We start from the raw sequence: 17,841 nt of genomic DNA, 5'->3' as shown, positions 1-17,841 counted from the left end.
GTTCTAAATATTGACCCGAAGGTAGTTTGTTGGATTAGAGACTTTCTTTCTGACTGTATCCAGTATGTATCCACTAATAACTTTTCTTCAGACTCTTCCCATTAAAATCTGGTGTGCCACAAGTCTCGGTTTTAGGTCCACTTCTCTTTCTAATGTATATTGAGGATCTTCCAAACTGCATCACTTCATCTTAATTAACTGTTTGCAGACGACTGCGTGCTGTACCGTAAAATACCAAACCTATTGACAAACACTCCAGTATGACCTCGACCACGTGCCTGAGTGGTGTAACAAGTGGTGCACAAAATTAATCACAGCCAAATGTAAATTTATGCGCGTAGCGTGTCGTTCGGAAGATAACACAGATTATACGTGTTCCATTAAAAGCTTTCTTCTGTATCCTGTTGCCTCGTACAAGTACCTTATTGCACATTTCCAACACCCTGTCATAGCATAACCACATTGAATGCGTTACTAGCAACACTAACCGCATGTGCCGGAACTTCAACACTACACGTACCTCGCTCAAATTAACATAAAACCCTGGCTCACTTTTAACTCGAATATGCCTCCTCTATCCGGGACCCTAGTCAAATCACATTATTCCACGTAGTCGAAAGCATTCAAAATCGTCCAGCTGGTTTCATTCTCGCTAATTATTCCCGTCATGTCAGCGTTACAGAAATGAAAAAACTGTAAATTTATTTGACCTCTCACCGCGTCGTAAATGTTTTCGCCTCTGCCTTTTTCATAAAATCTACCATTATAGCCCAGTTCTGAAAAATATTTTTTTTTCACCCAGCATAACTTCAAAGTCGAAGTGCTAGCATACCGGACGAGCCTGTTCAGCCCAGGACATGCGTCGACTGGAACCACCTTCCTGCCTCCATCGTTCACATCCAAGATTACAACAACCTCAAGGGTGCCGTGAGCAATGCTTTTTGCTAACATTTTACTGCGTATGTTAGGTATTATCCTCCTTTCTGTAGTGCCTCCGGGCCTTGAGAGAATCATAAATAAATAAATAAGTATATAAATAAATAAATAAATTAATTAATTCAAAAAAGTTGTCGCAGTTTCACCTGAAAGGCGAAGCATCAATTGCGATAGCAAATTTGTAGAGAGCTATACGGAGTAATGATAGTAGTTTTATCAGCTGTATAAACTTGGACATGCAGCAGCACCGGCAACACGCAGAACTGTTGTCGACGCCGTCGGCGTTTTGCCCGCGTTCGCACAAAATGCGTGCGGCGTTGGTGACTATTGCCGGAGGCTCTGATATAAATAGGCACTTGGTGCCCCAGCTAAACGTCGCCTCCCTTCCCTCCCCCTCCCCCCCACGGCCTTTCGTGCGTCAGAAGAAGGCGCGTTTACTGTACGCATATGATGAATGAATGAATGAATGAATTAAATGTCGCAGTTTCACCCGAAAGGCGAAGCATCAGTTGCGATAGCAAATTAGTAGAGAGCTATACGGAGTAAGGATAGTACTTTTATCAGCTGTATAAACTTGGACATGCAGCAGCACCAGCAACGCGCAGAACTGTGGTCGACACCGTCGGCGTTTTGCCCGCGTTCGCACCGAACGCGCGCGGCGTTGGTGACTTGCCGGTGCCTCTGGGGGCGGCTCGGAGGTTTTCGACGAGATCAGTATGCATGGGACACTCGTCGAGCAGCGTCGGAAATCTTACCCACCTTCTCGCCTCGCAACGTTTTTATATAAATACGCATTTGGTGCCGTAGTTAAACGTCGCCTCCTCCCTCCCTCCCGTCCCCCCACGGCCTTTCGCGCGACGTAAGAGGTCACGTTTGCTCTCTATATATGGTGATTGTAAAGGAGGAAAGAGACGCTTAATTCTGCAGCCCTTCAGGGAGCACGGCGCACAGCGCGCGTTTGCTATCCGACGTGCGTTCGCTCCCCGTGAAAGCGCGCGTCCTTCGCTCCTTTCACTCGCACATACAGCGTCCGGAGCGCGGCGACGATTTCATCGCCGTTGACGCCATACGGAACCTCACGGCGACGGCGGCGCCGACGCCGACTGCAGAAATCCGCTTTGGAGTGTCCATATATAATTGCTATCGCAATAAAACTCACGCGCCTTGCATTGCTTTGGAGGTGGATTACCAGCGAAGCAGTTTAGCACACTATATAGAGGTGACACAGAATTTAGATCAAAGATGTGAGCACATTTCATTTCTCTTGAGCGGCGACGGAAGTCATCCGGAAGACACACACGCGCACACACTTTTATTTTGATCGGCGGTCTTGATCGGCAGCATAGATTCGCGTGGAAGACTACCGCCATGTCAGGGGGACCGGAGGAAACTACACACGAGCGACGTACGGGACCGCCACGCCATTAGAGCGGAAAGAAACTAGGCACGCAAGCGCTTGGAACGACGACATAGGGAGGGCGGTGCGAGCGTGCACGTGGCCGACGCGGGTCGCACAGCGGCAAATCTTTGAGAAACCCTTATTATCTACCCGAGTCTACTGATTTTGTAAATGGTGCCTATTGACTAATCTACAGAAAATGCATATCCACGTGATGAGCCGTATAAGCATAGAATGAATCGATTTTGCATCAAATTCGGGAGCTGAGTTTTTGCACACGCAGATCTGTTGACGGACACGAAAATGCATAGAACCCTAGAAATAGACAGTTTCGCTGTAATAAATGTATATATCTCTCTAATGCAGTGGTATCGGTACCGGTGGTAAGGGGAGCGTTCTCGCATTCTTCCCTCGTGACAGCTAGCGTTTCGAGACACTGTCGTTGAGACGCCGCGCCTCTTGTCGAAGACGCAGACGACGTCGTTGGAGACGCTGCGGGCCTCCCAGGATGGGTCACGTAGTTCACACTCACAACTCGCTCAGGAATACATTGCTTTCATCGACGTCAGCTAGAGGTTGAATCGCCTTCCAACTATTATTGCGATAGCAATTATATGGACACTTCAACCGGATTTCTGCCGTCGGCGTCGCCGTCGCCGTGAGGTTCCGTATAGATAAAATCGGCGCCGCGCGCCGTATGCCCAAGCGGAAGCGTGCGGGGACGCGCGCTATCACGGAGAGCGAACGCACTCATCTCCCACGCGCAAGCAAGGAAGCAGGAAGCCAGCGCCGGAGGGAGCGGGGGGGGGGGGGGGGGGGGGGGGGGGCGCACTTCTACTCTGCCAACAACCGCGCTCGTCGCTCGTCCGCACCGTCTCTTGTCTCCACACGGCTCTGACATTTATGCGCCGTGCATTCGCCGCTCAGTTTCCGTTGAAGCGATAGACCGCACGTACCTTCGCCCGCTGCGGCGTATGCTTGCTGCCAGCGTTTTGAAAAGTCGTTGTCTGCAGTCATTCAGTGTGATCTATTCGTGTTTGTTTGTGCGCGCTCACACCACGCTTGTTCATTCAGTTAGTACTAGTCGGGCGACATTTTCCAACGCACGCTTCACATGCAATGCTGCCCGGGTCGGCAGTGCAGCAGGTGTGTCCCTTCGCACGCGCTGCCCACGGGAAGCGCTTCTCATCAACACCACCGTTTCACACGCGCCTTCTCGTGGTCATCGAGTCTCTCTTCATGTCGGTCTACTTACGCCGCAGCACACCTGCTTACTTAATCAGCTCATGTTTACTACCATTCATATTGCTACCAAAGCCGCTCACCTTACTTCGTATGACATTGCTGTGTTGCTATCGCATTCATTGCTTCGCCCTTAGGGCGAAAATGTGACATTTTTTTATTAGAAAACAGCCTTGCAGGGCAGCCAACTTGCAAATGGTCTGATAGACCCTTTTACGCTAAACGGAGAAGAAATGGCTTATTCGTCAATCATTGCAAGGGGGGAAATGGAGCTGGAAAACAAGGCAAACCGCAAAAAAAAAAGAGATCCCCTGCAGCTGATAACGACAACGTAGGTAAGCCTTGTTTTCCAACCATTTTTTCTACTAAGAGGTTCGAAAGAACGCACTATTTTGCAAATCATCTATAATCCTAATTGGAAACTGCATTGAAAGGAAAGTTTCTGGCACTTCTTTCTGTGCCTTAAAACGCAGCAGTGGCGCCTTCCGCAAAGGCTGATGGTCGCGTCGCTGGTTTATGAAAAAACCGCGTGGCGCCGCCACCGTATACGAAAGTTGTGCCATCACTTTTTTGCCGGTACTTTAAGTCTCAAAACAAGCTTCCTTCAGAAAGCAATTAAGTTCTGGGGTTTTACGTGCCAATACCCCGATCTGTTTATGAGGCACGCCGTAGTGGGGCCCCAGACTCTGGATTAATTTTGACAAAGGTGCCTCGATGTCCTCCTCGCCCTCTGCTCCTATCGAGGCAGCTTAATTTTGACGGCTCTTGAATGAGGCCACCACAGCGAGGATGGAACCCCCGACCTCGTGCTCAGCAGCGCAACGCCATAGTCGTAGCGGATCAGAAATCAGTGCATTCCAAGCCCTTTAGTTTATGTGCTCCAGATAAAATCATTCTTCAATTTTTGCTGAGTTATGCGGATTTATTAGGCACTATAAGGTTGCTTCCCGATCAGATTCAGAACGCATTATATACAGGGTGTTTCAGCGAACACTTTCAAAAATTTTTAAAGGTTGCCTGTAGCAGATAGCACAATTCTAGTTCATCAGCTGGGGCGGTAGTCTGTAAGAGCCCTGCATCTTTGCCAATACTGATTCAATAGTGTATGCTACTTCCCTTGTGACCAATTTAGCCCAAGTAAAGTTTTGTTCTCCGTAGCCTCTAAAGGGACACTATAAAGAGGAACACGAAATCATTTTACACTAATAAGTAATTTTTATTTGGTAATTTCGCGGTAAAAGGTTGCTTATCGGAACACAAAGGGAAGGCCAATCTTCCATTGCTTGAATTTCTCGCCGAAACCCCGGCGCCGGTTTACTTCAATGGAACATCACGGATTTCAAAGCATTTTCTCGTATTTAGCCCATTCTTGGCGCTGCAGAGGTTCTCGACACTTTCTAAGTACAGTCTTTGGCTATTCTTTGAAATACAATGTGTAGTTCGTATTTACCGATAACTAACTAGGCCCGATCAGACGCCGTAACAATTCATGACTGAATACTTGAATTCAGCGCGGAAAGCAACACGAAAAAAAAAAGAAGGACACAAGACGAGCGCTGTCTAGCAACTGAAGTTTATTAAGAGCAACGCAAACAAGAAAACGCCGCCTGAGTTCCTTTCAACTATAGCCCTACGTTCTACCTGACCTAAATTCACGACGTCATGGTGAGCTTTCTTGCGCGGGAATTTGAATGCGGGGTCGCACCCGTGTCTCGTTCTCACGTGTTTTCTGGCTTATCAAGCCTTCTCTTGCTGTAAGAGTGTTGTTGTTGTTGTTGTTGTGTGGTAAAAGGGCGTGAATAAATAATACATCTAAACTTAATTTTCTCTAAAGTGTCTCTTTAAAACATGATATATCCGCTTAGAACCCTGTCACTACCATCAGCTACTAAATACACGCCACGAAATACATTAATTTTCGCCCGCGGTGCTTATAAGGTAGGTGGAGCACCGATGCATTTCCCTGAAGGTCATGATGACGAACAAAACTGTACTAGACAAGAGGTACCTACTTACCTTGAAAAGCACATGCCTTGAAAACTTATTGGGTTCAATAGCGCGTTTGTAACAACGTTGCACTAGATAAATATTTTTGAAGCTTATGTAGCGAATATTGGTTATTTAAACGTCTTTTGAGAGGTTATTGCAAAGTTTCTTATGAATTGAATGTGTGTCACGCACCGCCATATAAATAAACTTTTTATCTCGACAGCGCAGTTTAAAAAAAAATTACTTATGTCTTCTCTGAAAAACCTGACATGTATAGCCGGCCAAATCTTTAGCTAGCTTATGTAAATGCGTTTTTTTTTCTGCTTTCCAATGCGTTACGATTAAACGAACTTGCGAAACGGTTGAGGTTAACTAATGCTCACAAAGCTCGTGACGATAGTATAGTCATTTGTTAGTTTGTTCCTAATTTAAGGTGCTGGCGCACAGCAAGTCGGCGCACAGCAAGTCGGCGCTCGCGCACGCTAGATAAAGATTTGGGTGGCTGTACGTATACACGCCGCTTATTACATGTTTGCACGGTATTTAGTGAACTGCGCAGCGGTGCGTAGACGAAAAAATCCTGCGCTTCTGTAGTTAAAATCCAGCGCTATAATGCAGCTCCACTAACGTGAAACCTGGGGAAGTGCGAAGCAGTGATGCGCCGGTGTTTCCCTTATGCTAACTCACCGTTGATTTTAACTACACAAGCGCAGGATTTGAGCAGGATTGGAGCTACATTAAGCGCTGGTTTCAAATCGTGCTCTTGTGTAGTTCAAATCCAGCGCTAATGCAGCTCCACTAACGTGAAACCTGGGGAAGTGCGAAGCAGGGATGCGCCGGTGCTTCCCTTATGTTATTCTTGTGCTACAGTGAACTAGTACTCTGTACTTGTGCTATTCTTGCACAAGTGAGTAGAATCGAGCGCTTGTGGGGTGGTGGTGCCCTCTCTTGCACTGCGCTGGTACCAGACTGGCGTTTCGGAAGCCATTGTCATGAGTTTCTGCTTATTATTGCACTTAATGCTTGATTATTCCTGTCTTTTAAATTATTCTGAACCATGGTAGTTTATTTTGAACTGGTTTTGATCAATTCTGCACTTGCATTGACCCTGTTCTGAGATCTTGTTTTTGCGCGTGACCACGACGACATGACATCACATTAGACGCCGACAGCCCGGGCTCCTAAAGTGCTTCGCACTTTAAAATTGCCGAAAAGAAGCCGTTTTTTGGTTTTTTTTTTTTTTTTATTTGTCATGCTTGTCTCAGAAACATTTTGGTGAGAAACCAAAACGGCCACCGGATCTCAACTATGCCTTTACCGAAGCACATGGACACATATTGGGATATGTCTGGTAGTGTAGAAAAATATCCAGTTTGTCTTAAATAGAGAAAACGAAACCATCTGCTATACTGTGTAAGCCGAATAGAGAAGACGAGAGAGCGACTTCACTGAAAGTCAAAAGTGAGAAGGCGAAGCAGCACCGCCTTCCCGAACGGTTTGTATATATACGCTCTAAAATTGATTATTTGCTCGACGACGATAAGATCCTGGACATTTATTGTGAGCTCCATCCGAGCGTCGTAAATTTGATATGTCGCACGTGTCCGACACGAGGCTTTAGCCGCATTTGTCATTCGGGCTGAATATAGCCAGCTCAGTTTCTAATAACAGCCGTCTGCACCTCGGGGATATTAATACATCTTTCGTATACAGTGAGGTAATGCGTACCTAAAGGAAAGTAAAACAAGTTCCACATTAAGCCAGTGCTCACCGATGAGGGAGAAACTGCAGATAATCGTAGTTGGAACTCGACCAAGCATTTCTTTTGCTCGCAATCCTCCTGCGAGCTCAATTCCAAAGGTGAAACGGGATCCCGAATCCCTCCCATGGTTCTCCACGCGAAAGTATCAACGTGTCTCGCACGCGTGTCTCGCTTCAGAGCCGCTGTAGTCGCGTTTTTGCCAGAATGACGCAACAAGGACAAGCCTGTCAGGCTGCCAACTATTCTTCTCGAGCCGCTTGGCACAAAATGCTGCACAGACATGGCGTGTTTTACGGCCGGACGTGTGCAAGACGGCGCGCGCCTTCGCGTCAGCGGCGCGATATATTTTTGCACCACGAAACGGCGGCAGTATTCTCGGAGCACTGCGCCGACATTTTCGCCTTGGCTGCCACACTCGGGAACATTAACTATCAGCGTAGTTACAGGCAAAGCAAGACAAGAACGCTGAGCAGCGTCGATAAATTCAACTGTTTACAGAGCCAAAGAATTCTTGCTGACAGGCTTTGACTAGCTACATGCTGCAGCTTCCCGAATGTGACGAAGGAACGAAGAAAGCACTCTCAGTCACCGGGTCCGAAGGGCCGGGTGGGGAAGCAATGTCTGGGAAAATATAGGGATCTTTTGTCTCTACAATATATACGTGTTCGAAACATCGCCAGAAATAAAAGCGCCATCAGTTGATCCCTCTTTCTCTCGCCGTAACTGCATGTCCTCGCTGTTGGCCTCGTATATCAGGGTTGCGAGCCATCTTTGAAATAAATGCGGTACTTGACGCAAAGAACGATATCAGCGGCCAGCATTACACGCGGGTCATGCCCTACTGGAGTCTCTTTCTTCCATAGGGTTCGAGTATACTGAAACGAGCATGTAACGGTGCTCAATTTTATCGCGAAAGTTCGAAGAGGCCAAGCAGAACCAACCACGATGGGTCTTCAACGGGAAACGCCTCATGTGAACAAACGACTGCGTTTGAAACGGGTGCTTGTCGCGTTGCCAGATCACACGCGTAGCCGACCTCAGAAAATAGAGCAAATTCATATATGGCATGGCAACTTTCTTGCCATGCCCCATGTGGTGAACTTACATATTAACTGGCGAAAATGTACGTGATGCTAGTTAGACTTTCGTTGTGCAATGTGTGTTGGAAGTGCGCAAAATTACTTGTTACGCAGTAAGAAACATGTGTTTAACACAACTTTTGCATTAGTTGTGAGTACTGCCATAATATTTCGTGCATTCAACTATATTGAAGACCAACTTAACAATTTGAAACTCCATTCTCATCAGAAAAACTGCTTAATAAAATTATGCAGATTCTGCACACGCTGGGAATCTATTTTATGCGAAGCATTTTATACAGGTATCTGGCTATCTAGCATTGTCTGGGGTTCCGCAAAGAGTTACAAGATGGCGCGACGTTTCCGTGTATTTCGATCAATAGTATGTGTGACGCGAGCGCGTGTGTAACGACAACGACACTCAACGACGACGATGACATTACGACTGATTTATTGTGTACTCCGGCGAAGAAACGTTACAACATGTTCCGCTACGACAGGGGCCAGTCCCGAAGGCTGTAAAGCGCTCGCTAGCTGCCACAGGGAGAGGACTGGGGAACGAGGGCCAGTCCCGAAGGCGGTGCTAGCTTCTCAGAGGGAAATCAGGAAAAACTGGCGCTCTCTCGCTATATAGCAAGCAACTTGTTGCTATGCGGCGTGACGCGCACGAATGATCGTGCTGAGGTTGGCATTTATTCATGGATTCCATTCCTGCGGCACTGACCAATGGAAATTGGCGCTTGCTTGCACGTGCTCTCGTTGTTCTAAGTAAATTGTTGCTATGCGACATGACGCACGTGCAAATGGTCCCAAATTACTAGCTAGTTGAGAAAAGATAAGCATGTGTGTGCGTTTGTGTCCTAATGGATCGTAGTTCGAGCGAGCTATTCCGGGGGGCGACCTTAGATTCAATTCCACTACCAGGTGCGAAAGGTTTTTCTATTGAAGATGCCCGAAACGCTATGTGCGATAGAGGAACCTATCTATCGCAAAGTGCTTGGTACGAGGCAAGGAATGTTTCGTATTATTACAGTAAATTTCAAGGCAAGACAGCGAACCGAATTTCTGTTCTGAAATAGGGGCATCTGTGCAGGAAGGGCATAGTGTCAGATGTTAGGCATGATGTCGAATCCTCGGTATTGCAGATATTGATCTCAAGACTGGTTTTTCTTTCTATTCGCCGTTCAGTTCACTAGTAGTCCCTATGGAGGCCAAAGATTAGTTATACTCTTAAAGTAATATTTATTTCTCATGCTAAATTATAAGCTTCGCGCAAGGTGCCTATAGAATACCAGTATAGCATACCTTCCCCTCCTTACATGGGTCGACGCAACAACTTCTCTATAAACTATATGTTACTCTCTGTGTATCTATCACATACTATCGCGACCTCTCTGGATCCGCCAGTTCCCCACTTCTTCGACCTTCTCCTTCCCATCCCCAATTTATGCAATCCACATCTGTTTCAAAGTCCCTGGAGAAAAAAATTCACCGACGATTACGATACCCCCTAATGCAAAATTTGAGTGCAGCTCTACAGGTGTTTTCATTTCGCGATATATTGGCTGGCGCGGACAATCTGTCTCGTGTGGAACGTTGCAAACGGGGCGATCTGTGGCGCGACTGCCTCGCTAATCGGGAGATCGCGAGAGGCAGCGCGTGGGTGACGTGTGGGCGCGATTCACAGCAGCCGCCGCAGACAGACCTCCGCTCACACAGCGCTTTGTTTCCATATATGGTATCGTTGGCGTCATGGGTGAACAGACGACGCGCGCTACTCTGGCGCCATCTCGTAGTGATCGTCGCCGCAGAGCCCGTCTTGCGCGGCACTACGCTTTTCTTCTCACGCTTTCGCCATACCCTCCTCCTACGCTTTCCTCCTCACGCTCTTATCACTATCGCCGTCTTTCATCCCCCACTGTGCTCCGCGTTCGCTCTTTCATCCTTCGCTGTGCTCGTTCGCTCGGTTACGAGGGACGCCGAGCGCCTAAGAAACGGGCGCCTATGAGCTGTGCTCTAAAACATTTCTTTCGCTGAATATGACATGAGTTTCTTCCCGTATACTACGGCCATGTCACAAAAGCACATGCAAGGTGCCTCTTCAATAGATGATGATATGATGCAAGAGGAGATGGTTGAACCACTCATGCCGCAGTTTACCGAACGAATGGTGCGCACTCAAGCTGGGATCGATCGCTCGTATATTGTTCTGATAGGCGAAGTGCATTAAAATGTTGTCACACCTAGTACGTTCTGGGCAACAGCCACCATCGGCCAAGACTCAATACAGGATGTTTTCTCGTTTATCAGCTCACAGCCAATACCCAGACCCATGTAAGTGTCTTTACACCAAAACTTACAGACATTCTCACTGTCATCGCACCACTGGCACGTCGTGACGAAGCACACGCGCTCTAGCGGCCGGCTCACTTGTAACAGACTATGCATCTGCCACCATCGGTAGCAAAGCCGATGCCATTACGAATGAACTTGTCAATGTTACAGATAAACGCTATCTCACTTAATTTGATATTTGTAACGTATTCCGACTGTTTCAAACACTCAACAGGGATGTCATTCAATCTGTAATATAGCCGTTTATGTCTTCCGTTACACTGTTTACTTGCGCAGCAAGTTAAACTTAATGTTTGCACACGTTCGCGAAGCCGCTTATCTGAAGCCTCGTGTGCGTCATATATGTGCGTCCGAGATGGGTGTGTACGCAAAGTTCTGCATGGTAGTCTCGGAGGCAACATACTTCATTTGCAGAGGGCGTGCTTTAGGTGGTGCAAAATACCACGTCGCAGCAAACAGGCTCTGAGCTTTGTTGAAGCAAGTTCGTCAACGTGCATGATAAAGCAAAAAATCGACAGTGGGCTAGTTGGTTGAGCATTGTTAAATTTGTGAGCCAAAACAACAAAAGAACCGGCCTGGAGAAAGTGCACAAACACGAGGCTAGGTGTCATGTGTTCGTGTTCTTGCCAGTCTGGTCCTCTCGCTTTTTTTTTTTTTTTTTTGTGCGCAAAATTAAGTATGCGGCAGAAGTGGTGATAATTATAAGCAAGAACATGAACTTCAGCGGCATCATGTGCAAAAGAGAGCTGTACAGGCTATTGTATTTTTGCAGTCACAATTTTATGGAAATAGTCCTTAGTCTTTCTATGTATCTCTCTCTCTCTCTCTCTCTCTCTCTCTTTTTCTTTTTTTTTACTCATATGTAAGCAGTAGCTGAATGCTTGGCGGTAATAGCGATGTGCAATGACGTATCAAGGACGTAAGAACTTAAGGAAAGAAAACACATTCAATGAGGCTGATAACATGATACTTGTAGCATATCAGTTTATGCATCCCTTCCGCAACTTCCAGATGGAGAGCTCTCATTTTCTTCTGCGGCTTTGGAAGTATGGCGTTCGATCATTATACAGAAGGGTGATAGCCTGCAGTGTAATTGAACCAACTTGTGTTTAATATGGCTAGATAGTATCGAACTACGGCAACCGCAGTCGCCCTAACGAAATTAAGGGCACAGTACCTCGCATTCATCAACCTGCCGTGCCAGCCAACAGAAACCTATTAGGTCGCATTATACCTTTGCGCGCTTGAGTAAGCGCCCCCAGCATGTCGTAGTATGTGGTCAGTGTGTCGTTTTCATGTCGACTGTTCAAAATCACTAATTTGCAAACGTGTTTACTTTTATTTAGACTTAAAGAGAACACATCTTATACATAATGAAACTTGCTTCTACCTCCAGGTGCTATAGAACAAATAGAATGAGGCAGTACCTATCTCGTGTATCTAATAAACAGTAGAAGAACTGAAAGCTGGCCGATTTGGTACTTATTCATACTCTGAGTTGCTCAGAAAACACACTGACAAATGGAGGTCTACACGACACGAGTGCTCATGCCACCTAGTCCTTCACTTCGTCCGTGTGTTTTGTGTGCCACCCGGAGTATGAATTGATACAGAGCTGTCTCTCCCCCCCCCCCCCCACCCTTCCCATTCTCTCTCTTTTCTCTCTACGGCTAACTAGCCCCCTGCGGAAATTGCGGCCAAGGAACGTGACTGAAAAAAAAAAAAACCACCTTCGCACAGCAATCTACGATACGCTTATCACGCGATCAACATTGAGTTTAGGCTACAAAACAGTTCGTGTGGCTCATGAGTATGCCAGCGCTATAGGTTGGTCCCATTCAGTGCATTTTGAATGAATACACGCGTAATTGTTTTTGCAAAGTTTTACTCAAGATGTCTCACTCAGTGAAGTGATCACGTAACCTCTGCAAGCCTTTAATACCGAAGCCGCATGTGCGTGAGGTTGCCCACAGGAATCCCACAAATCCAGTGAGAGTCAAACAAGGGTACACTTGATTGATCTCTGCTGATTTGCCATCCCATCCCCCTCGCATTCGTTTGTTTCGCAATTTATATATCCGTTACCTGGCATCCCTGCAACAGAGGACAGTGCACGACAGCAGAGACCGCTTAACACTCGAGCGCAAACAATCCCCTCTGAACACCGAGGCGACGGCAGCCGCCGCGCTTCAAAGTGAGCGCGCGCCTCACGGCGCCACGCGTCGCTAATCTGGTGGATCTCAATCATCCGTCACCGAGCCGAGCTTGTCTCCACCTGTGCGAGGCTTCTCCGGATGGAAACAAACTTGGCTCGCTTGGCCCCCGACGAGCGTTCCGCCTCTAGAGCACTGCATACCCCTCGTGCCAAGACAAAGCAATCCGACCCACTGTTTTCATCCCCACCTGTGCCCGTCCTCTCTCTGAAGTGGCCGAAAGCGAGCGAACGGCTTTCGAATGCCATGGAGCGCCGACCTAACTGTACGCTTGGTAACTTTCTATTATATCATCACTTTCGAAGAGGGCCACGCGAAGGTCAAGCTGACTGAGACCAACTGATCACGATATCCGACGCACAGTCTTTAAGCGTATTAGGTTAGTACAGGATTAATCACCCTGCGTTAGAGTGAGGCAAATAAAAGGAAAAATAAATAAAGTGTAATACTTCTACATAGCATAGAAGTATGAACTGCAATTCCTCCGAAGCAATACATTATGCTCAACTGTCATGGCTACTCGTATTATTACAAAATCTTCAGCCTTGCGATAAAGACAAACCGTTGAAAATCCGAATACAAGGAATGGACCAAGAAGTGATGTGCAAGCATTATCAGAAGCTCCTGAACAAGTGATCATCGAACGTGAATCGTCGTACAAGTGAACAAGTGATCATCGAACGTGAAGTGCCTGCGCATCGTTTACAGCAAGTTGGCTCTTGGATTTCCGCCGCAAGAATGCCAAGGGCACCCCCTTGATGAGCGAGCGGCTCGTCAAGTGACATCCAAAACCACGAGGCAAAGACCGCTGGCGTAAGCCAATGTTTCAAACACCGAAGTCTAAACTACATTTACTCGTGCGAAATCACCGGTTCTTGACAAGCGATAAGGCCGGACGAAAAGTGAAATGAATAACGAAACAGCGTGAGCAATTAATACTCTGTAATTATAATCATCAGTTGTCTTTAAGAGAACACGAGGTATGGCCATAAGTGGTTTCATAATTAAAAATGATTCGCGGCAGATATACATTGGTATACTGCACACTACTCTAAGCTTATGGCTATGAGAAAAGCTGTCGATTCTTTGACAGCGGCCGACGGAGAGCACGAAACAGCATGGTCGGCTGCCCTGCAAAACGTGGACGCAGCGTGAGAAAGCCTCAGCGGCCGGGCCACTTACCATGGTGGCTGTTTCGGTGGCTCACGAGGCAGGCGTCAGAACGCTCGGCTGCTGCGGACGGCTGTGCGAGCAGGACTGGTGCGCCGGGGCCCAAGTGCCCGTCCGCCCCCACCGGGCGCTCCTTGTAGGGGCAACCGGTCCGGGCTCCCGGAAGCTCGCCAACTCTCCACCCACGCGGCCGCGGCTTCCGGCCCGGGAGTGCTCAAACTCCACCCTCGCCACCACCGCGCGTGGACAAGCGGGCGGCCCCGCGTTGCCGCAAGCTCCCGAGGCGCGGTATCGGACTGGGAGACCCTTAAAAAGCGCTCGGCGAGCGGCCGCGTTGAGTCGCCGTCGCGAGGAGCCGGCCCGCGAAACTTCACACCGCGCGCGCCGCCGGGTCCTGCCAAGGGCTGCTGCTGCTGCTGCTGCTGCCACCGCTGCTCCACCTACTACAGGGTCAAGGGTGAGCTGCGTCCTGTACGCGCCGACCGCTTCCGCGTCTCGCACCGGCGGTTCAAAAACCGCGGTCACTCGCGGACCCAAAAAGAGACGGTTCGTTTTCGCATCGGGGACTCGAGGCCTGCGCGGAGTACGCGAAATGGTTCGCGAGCCCAGCGTCGTGACCGCCGACGCGCAGGCGACACTGTCGCCTGCTTGTCGGCTGCGAACACGCATGTTTATCGAGGAAATCGACCACATCGGTTCCTTGCTGTCGCTTGTCGATGTTGTGTGAACATGCCCCGAAGAACGTGACAGGTGGCGGGCCTGTCTTGCAAGGTGTGCCTGCTTGCAAGGTGCTTGTCGTGTCCAAGTGACGCGCGTAGAAGAGCGCGCGGCTACAGACCGCGTGCTTTGTTCCCCCTGATTGATGGGGCGCGTGGTGAGCGGTGGTGGCAGCGCTCCTTGGCTGTCTCTTCTCAAGCGCGGTCGGCTGCCAGCGAGGAGGCTGTGGCCATTTGTCAGCGCCCCATTTAGGCGCAACCCTTCCCCGTCAGCCGAGAATCGCTCTCGCTTTGATGGCATGGGCCTACCGATATTTAATTACAGTCGGATTTGTAGTCTAGAAATTTTGCGCTACGATACAAAAAAAAATATGATTAGCGTGGGATGCTCTTTCGTTGGTTTTCTAAGTATGTTCATTTAACAATATGCTAACGCAATTTGCGCTCCTGTGCACTGATTGAAAGAGAAATAATGATCAATGCTTTCGCGTTACGTCTGGATTACCAGATATACTAATAGACGCTCAGCGCATTCACGAAGAACAAAGGCCGAGGGTACATAAGAAGGTAATTTTAGAAGACCGACGGTACATAAGAAGGTAACACGTTAACGCTCTTTGGCCATCCCCAGTTCTTGCGGGAATAAACCTCACATATCATCGTCATCTGTTACACAGAACCTGTATAGCATGTTATATTCAGAGCACTAGAACTAGTTTACAGCATACCACATTAAAAAAGATATTTTACAAAGATAACAATGAGTACGTCAATTTGTTATAAAGCAAAAAAGAGGGCAGCTACGTCGGCGCGACGTCAGTCTGTCAGGTAGATAATACATATTTACTGACAATTTTATATTCCCATTCATAATCATAACTTGCCATCCGCAATGAAATCAGCACAACTGATGGCCCGCGTAAAAAGCAAATAACGTAGTTTTACAGGCAGGCTTATGAAAACACACAAACGCACCCGCATGCACGTACTATAACAGAGGCAGCAGGACACGCATTTGCGCGGAACCCCAGAAAGGGCCCTGCTCGCGGCTGAAAGGGCGCGTAGCCGTGTTGGCGCTATCAAAACAAATCGCACTCCCGAGCTTCCCATGATCCGCACAGCATTGTCCCGAGGTGCCGCCTCGGGGCTCTGAGCCAAGAAAAGCAGAGCGGCTGAGCTTCCACGGCAGCGACGAACCGAGTTGCGGGTTTGGCGCGTCCTAACGCCATTCGTCGCGCTGTCGCACGATACACGCTCGTCGAGATTGAACGACTAGCTGAGCTCGACTTGTCTCCCTGCGCGTTGTTCAGCCCGGGCGAAGAAAATGGAGCGAGCATTCGATGCTGTGTTGTACAGAGTAGCCAGTAAATAAGATACGCAATTTTATCTCTGCGTAGTGAGTAGGCTGGCATGTGGATGTTTCGCAGTCTTAACGAGGTCAGCGTAAACGAAATGTGGTTAATTTTGGTCTACGCTGAGTTGAACGCACGCGCAGACAGGCGGTTGAATAAACAAAAAGTCTCCCCTCAGTTTTGGACTCATAGCAGCCCTTCCGTAAGCCAGATCCACCTACGCCTCATCATGAAGACAAACCTGACGAGGTAAAAGATGGCTATAACGTAAATGGTGAGGCAACTGGCAATCTCTTGGGTCGTGAGTTACAACGTCAAAATGCGAGAACCCTTGAAGAAATTCTGGAGTTCCGCGAGAAGAAAGTTGGTGAAAAGAAAATGACCATACAGCTGCTTTGAACTTCTACATTGAGATATGATAACGGACATTATAAATAAACAGAGTTGTTTGATGGCGAGAAATTGTCCGGAAAGGCTATCATAAGAGTTTGGCGCTGTATGGCTGGTCGGATGAATGTTGGTGGTGATTGGCCAGGCGACACAGTGAGAAATTCAAAACACGAACTGTTAAAACTGAATGAATAACTAAATGGGGAATGAATGAATGAATGAAGGAATGAATGAATCAATCAATCAATCAATCAAGCAATCAAGCAATCAAGCAATCAAGCAATCAAGCAATCAATAAAACGAAGGAACATGATGCCGTCAACTATTGTAATATGAACTTCAACCAATATATTAAAGAAGATCTGACTGTTGCTGTTACCTAATATTTAATGACTGTAATTATGTCACCTCGATTTCTCTGTACCTCTCTATCCATGATTGAGTCTCTGTGCAGTTGGCTCGCGTTAACTCGATCTCAGTTAATTCTACTTTCGCTTAATTCGCACTGGAAAGCCCTTGCGAAAAATCTTACATTGCTAGAGAAGAAAAACTCCTGTAGAATTGGTTCGAAAGCATGCCCCTTCGGTTGATTCGACCTCCCCTGGGCATAGCGATTACCAAAAGATGTTAAAACAATAAATTCAGCGGACGGTGCTACTGCTACTCTACGCGAGAACCTGTCTTATTAAAACTTATTTTTCACTATTAGGGGGTCGACACACCCTCCGCCGGTGATGCCATTCGTTCCCGCTTGTTTCATGTCATGTCAGGCTGAAGCAGCTTTTAAGCATGTCGGCTCCTCTTCGCCTAATGCTGGTTGTGTCAGCCCCTGATTCAAGACCAAGCAACAAAAATACGTTACAGACTATACTTCAAGTCATAAAAAAAAAGATTTGAATTCATTCATTTTGCCACCGTTTCTTAATTCGACCTTTCGGATAATTCGGCCAAATGTTGCGGTTCCGCAAAGGTCGAATTAACGGGAGTCGACTGCATTAGTTAATTTTTAAAATAGGCTTCAGTTTGCTTCAGCAAGCTCCAGTCAGTTAAGAAAGAGCAAATAAAAGAAACAATAAAAAAGGCTGTGGCAGTGAGGTAAGAAAACCCACTTGCGCAAAAGCAGCGTACCCGAGAACACCTATAGTCGCGCTAAACTTGCAGCACTTACCGCACTTAAAAATGTTCGCGTATCAGTAAAACGTTAAGTGTCCTATGGTGGGATTTGAACCGGGGTGACC

The 17,841-nt window shown here is 47.6% G+C and overlaps 1 protein-coding gene across 1 annotated transcript in view; it reads right to left on the bottom strand.

Moving 5' to 3' along the window:
* Positions 1-14,297, bottom strand: part of LOC119458770 (myosin regulatory light polypeptide 9) — a 32,731-nt gene extending 18,434 nt beyond the window's left edge. The window contains exon 1 of the mRNA XM_037720635.2: positions 14,158-14,297. Coding sequence (XP_037576563.1) covers positions 14,158-14,160 — 3 coding nt within the window. The 5' untranslated portion in view covers positions 14,161-14,297. The remainder of the gene's footprint in view (positions 1-14,157) is intronic.
* Positions 14,298-17,841: the final 3,544 nt, after the last annotated feature.

This window comes from Dermacentor silvarum, chromosome 1 (assembly GCF_013339745.2).
Source record: "Dermacentor silvarum isolate Dsil-2018 chromosome 1, BIME_Dsil_1.4, whole genome shotgun sequence".
NCBI lineage: Eukaryota > Metazoa > Arthropoda > Arachnida > Ixodida > Ixodidae > Dermacentor > Dermacentor silvarum.
The sequence above is the reverse complement of the archived record's forward strand: the minus strand, read 5'-3'. Positions and strand labels throughout refer to the sequence as shown.